Here is an 11,410-nt window from a genome sequence, read left to right on the forward strand (position 1 = left end):
CCCTACTACCAATTATGTGACAACAGTCAGCATATCAATGTTTGACCAAACCTAAGTTTTTTCGCTAATGTAGTTCCTTTTGACACCCACTGTGATAACTGAGTTTCTGTTTCAACATTACAGCCATACAGAAGATGTTTACTTGCACCGACTCAATCGATTCTATTTTGCTTAATAGTCAAAAGATGAAGCTCAAATTTGGTTGAAATGTGTCTCCTACCTAAATTTTACAAAATAATTTCAGGGCACTCAATTTTTGAAATTGTTATTTCCTCAGTTACCTTGCAAAATAGTATTTAGAATGAACGAATTCATTCCTTAACTTTTGCAACAATTCCATGAATTTTAAATGTCACTAGTTGGCCTGACCAAGGATCATAAGTAGAAGTTAAGTCATCTTTGAAATCTTTCCATAAAAATTTTTCTCACTTTTAATAGCATATATCACATTAATCCTTTGCTCATGAAAATCTTTTCAGGACATTCAAGATGCAGTAAAAATTGCAGGTCATAAAAAATTTTCTGTTGGAATATATCACATTAATCCATTGCTCATGAAACTTCTTGTAGCACATTCAAAATGAAGTAAAATTTGCAAGTCATATATAACACTTATTGACAAAGGACATAGCTAAACAAATAGTACCCTGTGGTTTTCAGTGGTTACTACTCAATGTTGCAGGGTGTTACATATTTCATTATCGCTACCTGTCACACAGTTAAAAATTATGGGTCAAATTGACAACCTCCTTTTTTTTAGGCACTTGGAAATAGCAATTACACTAGGAATTGAACCAGAACTTCCCAATCTAAATATTCAAATGTATATACAATCAATTTTATTTTTCTCTATATCTAATGTTCTTATAATTTTCCCTTTAACCAAACAGATCAAGAACTTAACCACTGCAATCCTGGGTCCTTTGAAAAAAAACGTTTTTTGAACAATATACAGTACTGAAATATATTTATTATCCATATCCAATAAACTTAAAAACTGAACCAATTAACAAATAATATTAATCAGACCGGATCTCTAGGCAATCAAAAACACTGAAAACAAAATAAAACAATGATGTAATAATAAACATAACTAGTCTTTATTTAATACAAAAAATAACAAGAACAAATTTAGACAGGGGATTAACAAAAAGCGACACTTAAGTTTTTATTTTCATAATGTAAATCTAATGATTTAAATTCATCTTAATAGATGAATTTAATATGTATTCAAATAATGTATCTACCATAAATATAACATACATTAGAGCAATAATATTATGTAATTTATACCTTAGGCCTTAATTCTAACTTAATGAAAGACACAAAAACAAATATAAAAATGTGTAATTTCTGTCAGGATCATTTATTTATGGTCAATATAATTAATTCATTTCCCATTACCTACAACAATAATCATTTAACTTAACAATGTCATCAAAAGAGCAAATAATCTCTTTTAAGAGAAACAATTTTTTTTTTTAATTATCATGGTGATAACTGTGAAACAACTGTTGAAGAAACCTGTTCCACCTGTTGCTCCTAAATGGAACAATTTTCCTATGGACAAGGAAGTATCAATTCCAAGTATCAACTGGTTTTATAAAATTTTATCCCAAAGACTTTACTTATATGATATTAGATTACAGTTGATTAGAAATCATTATTATACATGGCAAAAGGAAGCTGTACATCAAAACACTTTAAAAGATAAAATAGCACTATAAAAAATAATCTATAAGGAGCTAAGGTTAACCCTAAGTGAGAAAAATTAAATTTAATCCATTCTATTTATTTTAGAAGTGTGATTTTAATAATATAACTTAGAATTGTTTTTTTCTGGAACAGCAAAAATCGTCCCATTAAAACCAGTTTGTACAATTGGGTATCTTATAAACCTTTAAACGCTTTGAATCAGCTGCTTTTAACAGCGCTTTTCAAACCTCTGATGATGTAAGTTATTACAAGATGGATGAGATGAATTACTTCATTATCATATGAATTTATTTTATTTTTAAATCAAAATCACCTGCAAACATGAATGCATCTTTTTTATCAGCTACTACAAGTTACTCGGTATTAGAACATGCAAACAAATAGTACGTTAAAAATTCATATGTCAACAACCCTATATTTATAAATCAACAAGTGCATCAATGTTATTTTTTTAGAGATATTTTCAACAGAAACAAGATCTAGAAATCCACAATATGCTATATTTCTGATACACAATATAACTTTATTAAAAAATAAAGCCCATACATCATTTCTGTGGTTGTTAGCAAGGTAAACATTCATGAAGAATGTTCATGAATATTTTATAAATCGCCACTATATCATTCTAGCATCTCTACTATATACATATATTCTGTGCTGAGCTCCATTATATATTGGCTTGTTAAAAAGACAATTGCAGAAGAGAAGCAGTATTTTTTAGTTAAAGTACTTAACTGTTAAATGTAGTCGTGTTATCTGTTTGCATTATCATGCAATTAATGTGTATCCAGTAGATTTATTACCAGACAAATAAAGTTGAGGAAATGGGTAAAATGTTCAATTAAGGACAAAAAAAAATGTGTCATACATCCAGATTCTGCCACATCCTGCAAGCTTGAACTCTAAGCTTGCTGTGGCAAAGATTCTCTAACACTCCAATTTAGCAACAAGTTGATCCTACACTTGTGGCGGTTCATTGGTGAAAAGCACTAAGCTGACAATGACAGTATCCAAGCATCTATGCAACAATCAGTGTCTTCACATGTAGATCATTTTATGAAGAGCATTCAGAAATTAGTTTCAAGCTTGACAAATGTCTTAATGTTTGGAGAAACTATGTTGAAAATTTATTTTACGATAGGATTAAATTGTAAAAAATAAATTATAATTTTTTAACAACCTAATACTGACTTTCAGTGTGTTTATAAAGGACATCCTCATAAACTATACTATCCATAAATATTTCATGTCTAATGTTTTTAATCTTTTATAAACTGCGCATTTGATAAATTGAATACGATTTATAAGTACCATATCATTGCATTGACAGAACTTATAATGGGTTCATAGAAAAAGAAAACTTATCACTCAAGAGGGTTATTCATAATAGATAAAAGTTAAATTTTTTTTGTATGACAGTACTGATAATTTTTGCCATTAATATATATCAGCATTCATAGTTTTTTTTTATTATAGAAGTTAAGAAGTTTAGTTTAGTTAACTACTTTTGCTTAGAAAGTACTTAAAATTCTAACCATCATGTTGATAATTATCGCCATTTGCAAGGTTTTATTATCTAAATGCTACAGAACAAGCAGATCAAAAGATTATTTCATAACAGAAGTTACAACAGGGTTATTATAATTAATTGTGAAATCAGAATGCTACTTTTGTTAAATCCACAGTAAAACATAAATGACTTTATTTAATAAATAGATTTCAACTAAAAGATTTAGAAAAAGATTTCATCAAATAGATTTTAGATTTCATCTAAAAGACACTGAATAATAATTGTAACACTGATGGTAATGTAATAATAACAATTTTGAAGAAGTAGTGCACCTAGGCAGGGAATAATATAATATGAATATGGTTTTATATAATAATAATAAAAATATTTTTATTAATTTCCTCCTGAATTTTTGTCTGAAAAATTTTGTTTCAATTCAAATAAAACAGGCTGGAAATGAAGTTTTGGAAGGAACAGTTTGTAAACAAATTACTTAAAAAACACGAAAAAAAAAATGTACGCACTTGTTACATACACACAGTCATTGAACATATCTGATAACTGAAGTAAAATGGTTTCCAATCACGTTGCATCAGGAATTCCCGCCTCAAATTGATTGAAAGAACATCTCCTGGCATCTCTTGGAATTTATATGTAACTATCTGAAGACAACAGATTCAGATTCATGAATGGGTTTCTGCCCTCTAGTGTAAGTACAGGTAGCCCACATATGGGTATCCGCTCATGAAAGGTAACATTAAATTAATAATTATAAATGTCTTGGTTCAATAAATTATGAAGCTTTTACAACATTTTGCAGTACTTCTGTGAAGAGGCCATGGCTCCCCAGAGTGCTGCAGCACAGTTTGGGAATCATTGCGCTATGGTGTTATAATTGTCCAGATATGACAAATTTGTTGTAATAAACAAACATCACATTTTATGACTCAATTATAATACTAAGATTTCAATCTAGTAAACAGGAATTTGCATGTATAGCTAATAAACACTACAGTAATTTAAATTACTGAATATAAACGAAAGTCCCTAAGAAACCATAAAACATATGATAAAAAAAATTCCATTATCTTATAGAATAGTATGAATATTAGCCCCCAATTTAAACTTTCAACGCAATGCAGCATAACAGATACAATCCACAAGGATGCGGTGCACTGTCAGTCATCAGTCGCAGAGAGCACAGACTGGTGAATCTGTTTGAGTTAACGGCAGATAATGACCTCCTCTTGATGATTATTTCTGCTCCATGATGAAACAGTGTTTTTAATTGGGTGAAGTTTATTTGTTCATAGTAGCATTCGAATCACTTTGCCATTCATCATGAACCGTCTCTTCAGAAAAAGACAAGATCGTCACAAGAGACGCGATCTGAGAAAGGAAGCTGGAAACAATCTTCCTTTGCTGCTCTTTCTGTGTGCTCATTGCCTGAAATGACCAATATGGCTGAGGAGCCAAATGAGCTATATAAGTGAGCTTCTGCTGGATCCCCATCCAATAGAACTCTTTTGTTTAGTGTCTATAGCTCACTGTTTTATTATATCTAATCATTTGTGAAATGACGTAATGCATCTCACAGCAACACAGTCTAGAATAAATGTCATAATTAATTGCCTGTAGGGTCCTCACAGAATCTGAGCAAACAAGAACATGTTGATATTTTGAGCTAATTATATGCAAGGCCTTACTAATGGTATACAGTTCTGCAACAAAAATACTGGTGATGTTGGGAAGGCCTAACATGTATGCTCTGTTGCTGACAAAGCCACAACCAACAGAATTAACATTACTGGAGGTGTCCATATAAATTGTAATATCAGGATTCATGCTATTAATATTATAAAATTCCTTTTGTAAGATAACTGGATTTGTGTTTTTTTTATTATACTGACAAAGATCAAAGCAGTAATTAAGAAGATAAGGCTGCCAAGAGTGATGATAACAGGGAGCAATAGTAAGGACAGGAGCCAATTGTGTATTTAAAGCTGAGTAAAGGAGTTGAGTTCTGATGCCTAGCTGAGCAATAAGTTGGTTGCGCTTTAATGCAAGGCACATAGGAGCATATCGTTTGCTTCCGTCTTTTATGAAGAGGTGGCTCACCACTGTCTACCAGCAGACTTACACAGGACTTGAGCGAAAAGCCCCTGTGGTAAGACGGATGAATGAGTGATAAACTGCGTCAAGCATCTTTAGAGCAGTGGCCTGCTCTACTGATGAATAAGTCAATAGACTTGTTATTATTATATGTGTAGTAGGTGTATTATTCACTAACGAATAAGCCATGCAGTCATAGTCTGAATCAAGAATGGACTAGAGCTCGGTAGATGCGCAGTATACATATATATATATATATATATATATATATATATATATATTTTTTTTATATATATATTTATATTTATATATTTCCAACTGGTATCAGATAGAACTCTCAGCATGTCTAGCATTTTTAGACATCTTATTATCTCCTTCAAATGGGTTAGTTGTTGGTCTAAACACATTTCTAGAAATCAAACTTGCATGTTTGCCTCAACTGGTTTCCATTTAAACACAGTTGATGTTCAATGGGGAATAAGTTAAGTTTTGGGAACAAGGGAAAGTCATAGAGAACTAGGGAAGAAGAGTTAAAGAAAGTATGGGATGACAATCATGAACAGTTTCTATGAAAACTGTGTCATTTTCAGAAATGTGAATAGAGAACATGGTAGTGTAATATCCAATTTTTGTTATTTCTTTACATTTTTCATCTTATTTGTTGCACATCTTTTAAGTGTGCAGTAGATGGGTCAGAATTCACTAAGATACAGAAGGAACAGATTCTCAGAGTGATGTTCTTGATGTCAAAACACATGATGAGCTTTTTTATATTTAATACTTCAAACCTGTCATGGCTTCTTCTTCATCTGGGAATTCATGATACAGTTCAACTTCACTTTCTTGCACTAACGCAGTCTTAGCAAGATCGCCATGGGTAGGGGGTTGGATGTTGTCTTGTTGGAACATTCTGTGTTGTGTCTGGTGAACTGCTAGGTTTTTCTTGTTGGAAAATATTTTATTTTGTTTCTGTTAGCATGTCTGCTGCATTGTGCAGAAAGGAACTTCCTTTGACACTTCATAAACGCTCATCACGTTGTTGTCTGTGCGGATAATCAGAATTTGCATCTGTATGTTGCAAGTTCATATTTTCAATATAGAGATCCTGCTGATCGTCATCTTGAGGTCTGGTATAAAATCCTACGTTTTTTCAGGTGCCAGTCGATTTTTTGTGTGTGGGGATGTGAACGCTAAGTCACTTTTGTGGCATAGCGACTTCACGGATGATTGATGTAAATTAATTGAGGGCTTTTTCGCACAACATAATTTGCAGGTATATAATGTATCTGGTGAGTTGCCACCTTAGCAAGTATGGTGACGGGCATTGGATTTTTGTTTGGTGGAACAAATTCACGGGCAGCAATGAGTTGGGGAAGATACTGTAAGATGGTTGTCCGCAAGGCAGTGTGTTGGTCAGTTATTGTGAGTGGTGGAGTTTGATTCACTTCTGTGGCTGAGGTTGCTCAGCGGGTGTCGCACCGTGGCTTATGCTGACGATGGTCTCCTGCTAGTCTTGGTAGGTTCGTGGAAGGAGGTTCAATTCAAAGCCCCTCAAGTATGCAGGATATACGAGCTAAACGATCATCAATATAAGACGCGAGTTAGCTCTGAGAAGACCACGATGATGCTCCTCAAACACCGTTTGGCAGTGACGCCGCCACTCGGCCTATCGATGTTTCGAACACGAAATATATTCCTCACAGAGAAAATTATAAGAGGGATCACTTTTTATTATTTTTCTGACTTCCTGTTCGTCCCAGTCCTAAACCCCCCCGGATCTCCACTGATACAGGCCTCCGCTATCTCCTGACCCCAAATACAAAAAACCCCAAAAATTTCCCCCCCCCAAAAAAAAATCTTCGTCTGGTCAAATCCTTCCGCTTCTAGAAGTTTCATGCCGTTTCTGACCTATCCGAAACCCATAATACCCATAATACCCTACCCAAAAAATATGTGAAACGCCTAGAAACGGGAAGATTTGGTCTTGCGATGTATAGGCCCGGATCGATAGAGATCCGGGGTTTTTTGATCTGGGACGAACAGGAAGACAGAAAAAGTAATCCCCCTTATAATTGTTTCTGTGACGACTTTGAATATATTTCGTGTTCGAAACATCGATACGCCCACTCGACCCTTTAGCCCACCCTTTAGCTCGAGTATCCTGCATGCTTCAGTGGGTTTGGAATTCAACCGCCTCCGGTTTGGAATTCAACCGCCTCCCTCGACCAGCAGGAGTCCACAGTCGGCCAGGTTGTTGTCTTCCAGGAGAGTTCTGAACTCTTTTAAACGTCCAATCTGATGGTAAGTAGTTTACTGACGTCTCTTCGTGTAAGGCCAAAGAATTTGTTGATGTTCAACGATGTTAAAAATGCCGTCATGTTGGACACACAGCTGAATTGTGTTATCATCTGGTGGTAGTGTGTTTCCACTTTGTGAATGAAACGCAGATCAAACCCCCGTTTATTTTGAAATGCCATTTGACAAAACCGTAAACAAAAAAGGTGAAAAATGTGTTACGATTCGCACTGGTTGTAATGAAAAACAAAGCTGTAGGGTTATGCTTTGCATTACTTCTGATGGATCAAAATTAACTCCGTACATTGTTTTTAAAAGAAAAACTCTTCCTACCGTACCGGTAAATGGAGTTATCAGAGCACAGGATACAGGTTGGATGGACGGAAGCTTAATTTTAGATCGGATCAGGTGTGCATGGCAAAAGCGATCAGGAGATTTACTTAACAAAAAAAATGCCGGTATGCTAGTAATGGATAGTTATTGGAGGCATACGACTGATAAAGTGAATGACATTTTGAAAAAGGATATGACAGACCAAGTAATAATTCCAGGCGGATTGACATCTCTATTGCAACCACTAGATGTCTGCATTAATAAACCGTTCAAATCTGCATTAAAACAACTCTACAGTAAATGGATGGCTGATGAAAATTTCTTTTTCACGCCTACAGGAAGAATCAAACGCCCAGATTTTAACCAGATTTGTTTTTGGATAAAAGATGCTTAGGAAGGTATTTCCACGGAATTAGTAAGGAAAAGTTTTAAATAATGCGGAATATCTAATGAACTTGATGGCAGTGAAGAGGATCAGCTTTGGCAGAGCTACGTATTTACGTAATTTTTTATCATATCTGTTGCAGTTTAAAATACCGGTATATACTCGATGTTTTTTTTTTAGATTTTCGGTCTGGAAAATCGCGGTGCGGGGCTTATTCGGTGGCGGGGGGACACTCGAATAAATACAGTACTTTCTCCTATGTGCACACTATACCATTAATAATTTAAATAAAAACAACCTGTAACTTTTGATATTGTGTTCTATGATAATATCTAACTATTGCAGTATTCTTTTTTACCATATTCCATTACTTACTGATCAAATTCAAATAGAATTTTTCACCAGTATTGAAACTATATCAATCATTATTTATTTGTAATGGATTCCTAGTTTCATACAAAATAATAATCAGCTGTAAAGTGTTTTATTTTCATTATTTTATTATTTTTTTTTAGGCACTTTATTTTTCATTTGTACATAAATTAAATAATAAGACCAAGCAACATCTCTGATATTTCTTTTTTTTTTGTATTGTTCGTCCCATTTCATAATTTAAATAACTATTAGTTCTTTTAAAGATTAAAAATATGTCTTCTTTTTTTACAATTAAGTCCTTCAAATAATTCTATTAAATTCGTAAACATTTTACTTTATTTTAAATTATCACATTATTTTTCAAAATCTACTAATGTTGACTGACTGTGCCAGATTATTGGACTTCTAAAAAAATATAAGTGCAAGGTCATAATGATGATGATATTCTATCACTAAAAACTATCCAGGATATTTTTATTTTTAATATTTTAGATAATTTTATACGAGGGTTATTTTTTTTTCAAGTTCCGATCGGTCACGAAATTAAAACCACCGTGAAAATAAAAAAAATTTTATTTGTAACAAGTACTTACATAGTTACGCTATCTTCAACGTCTACGAAGGGCAATTCAGAATAAGCGGAGAGGAATGTTGTCATCAGGCATTGTCTTTCTCCATGAAAATGCTTGGCCGCACACTGCAGCTGTAACAAAGAAGCTCCTGCAGCATTTTCGTTGGGAAGTGTTTGATCACCCACCATACAACCCGATCTTGGCTCCATCCGATTTTCACCTCTTTGCTCACATGAAACGCTGGCTAGAAGGACAACATTTTGGCACAGACATTGAGTTGCAGACCAGCATAGAAATATGGCTGAAAACACAGGCGGCTCCGTTCTATGACGAGGGTATTGGAAAGTTGGTACCATGCTACGACAAATGTCTAAATCGGAGTGGCGACTATGTACAGAAATAGCATAGCTATGTAAGTACTTGTTACAAATAAAAACCTTTTTATTTTCATTGCGGTTTTAATTTCGTGATCGATCGGACCTTGAAAATTTAATTCAGTCTTATCAACTAAAATTTAGAATACACTTAAAGTAAAGTAGTGGGTTGATATTAAGGTCATGGTATGTTAATTCCTTATGATAATAATGTTTAATTAGTAAAACGAAAGTTGCGTCTCATTTTTAAATAACTGATCATGTAAAAATGCAAATGATCCATCAAGAAATCATACTTTATTAAGGATTTAATTTTTAACAACTCCAAAAATTCTTAGTTATTTTAAGAACTCAGAGTATATTAAGTGAATATCTTGGGTGATAATTAACATTTTTATTTTCAGATTTTTATACAGGGTCAAGAAGCTAGATGACATCTGCTTTCACGGCTTCCAAGACATTCTACATATTGACCATGGTGCCATATATTTTGGAGCTGGTATACTATTTTAAAACAATTCCATTAAATAAAAATCAAAACATAAAGTCTGTAAGTTAACATCAGCTTTTATGTTAATTTTATTTATTTTTTTACTTTTAGTTTCATAATTACAGTAATCGTAATATTCACAAATTATTGATAAGTTATAATAAGCACAGATTTTTATATTAAATTATTTTGTGCTTCTTATTTTCTATACCGTAAAAATAATGCAAATTAAGCATATGTTATGATATATTTATGTAAAATATGTGTCCATGTTGTATATGTCCTTAATATTATGTAAAGCTTTGCCAATCTGAGGACCAATTCTTAGAAAAAAATAAAAGAACAATTTTATATTTTATTATTTCTGTCATATTATTAAATTTTTGGAATGAAGTTTAATTTTGTATAGATTCCCATTTTAAAATACAATGTATTAGAAATTGATATTTTCTACGTTAAAAAAATTTGTATATGGTTTGCTGAGCTTTTTTATTAGTAGAGTTTTGAGGTTAGTTAAATGTATTAAGTAGCATAAAATGTTTTCATGCCTTAGAATTAATGATTGAATGAACACATCTTTTGGATTGATTTTTTTTAGTTTTAATAAATCACAGAGAGCTGGTAAAATAATGTTCTTATTCATAGTAAGTAATAAAAAGACACAAGCACAGTGTATTTGAATGTAAAACAAAAAACTTACTATCGGTAACAAAAGTAAGTTAATTATTATATTAGCCAATATTAGTAACAAAAGTAAGTGTAATAATTCACTTAATATCTAGCCAATTCATCAATGTTACTTAGCCATTTGATGTGCACTTCTAAATTAATTAATCTTAGTTTAATTACAACAAATGTCTGGTATATTTTCATATTTATTTTCTGTTCTTATATTTGTACTATATATTGTATTATATTTTTGTTGGTTCATTATTTAATATGAAAAAAAATAAAAAAACTAAAAATTAATACATTTTTTTATCATATATTAAGTAATCATCTTGTATCTTATAATGTAAATGTATGCCGGTGATTTTTTTTATAGAAATAAAAATTTTATAAAAATAAATTAGTGGTGATTTTTTTTATGTATATGTAGGGAATATTTCAGTGACTAATTTGATGAAATTAGCAGAGTTGTAAGACACTGCATTTTATAAAAGATAAGTCAAATTTTTACTTAGTATGCATATTTTGCATTACAGTACATTATTAAATATAAAATATGTATTTAGGAATACAAACCAA

At 32.2% G+C, this 11,410-nt stretch overlaps 2 protein-coding genes across 3 annotated transcripts in view; one reads left to right on the forward strand and one right to left on the reverse strand.

Annotated features, from left to right (window-relative positions):
* LOC142328829 (alpha-1,3-mannosyl-glycoprotein 4-beta-N-acetylglucosaminyltransferase B-like) overlaps window positions 1–11,208 on the forward strand; it is a 1,063,767-nt gene extending 1,052,559 nt beyond the window's left edge. Inside the window, exons 14-15 of one of the 2 annotated variants that reach the window (XR_012757366.1) lie at window positions 3,676–3,935; window positions 10,077–11,208. The gene's annotated coding sequence lies outside the window, so the exon portion shown is untranslated. The remainder of the gene's footprint in view (window positions 1–3,675; window positions 3,936–10,076) is intronic. The other variant, XR_012757367.1, reaches the window with a different exon arrangement.
* LOC142329242 (uncharacterized) lies at window positions 1,020–9,704 on the reverse strand. Its single transcript, XM_075373652.1, has 2 exons — window positions 9,320–9,704; window positions 1,020–1,053 (listed from the first exon to the last, which is right to left on the reverse strand). The coding sequence occupies exons 1-2, from the start codon at window positions 9,652–9,654 to the stop codon at window positions 1,020–1,022; spliced, it is 369 nt and encodes a 122-aa protein (XP_075229767.1). The 5' UTR covers window positions 9,655–9,704.
* Window positions 11,209–11,410: the final 202 nt, after the last annotated feature.

Source organism: Lycorma delicatula, chromosome 8 (genome assembly GCF_047948215.1).
Source record: "Lycorma delicatula isolate Av1 chromosome 8, ASM4794821v1, whole genome shotgun sequence".
NCBI classification, from domain to species: domain Eukaryota; kingdom Metazoa; phylum Arthropoda; class Insecta; order Hemiptera; family Fulgoridae; genus Lycorma; species Lycorma delicatula.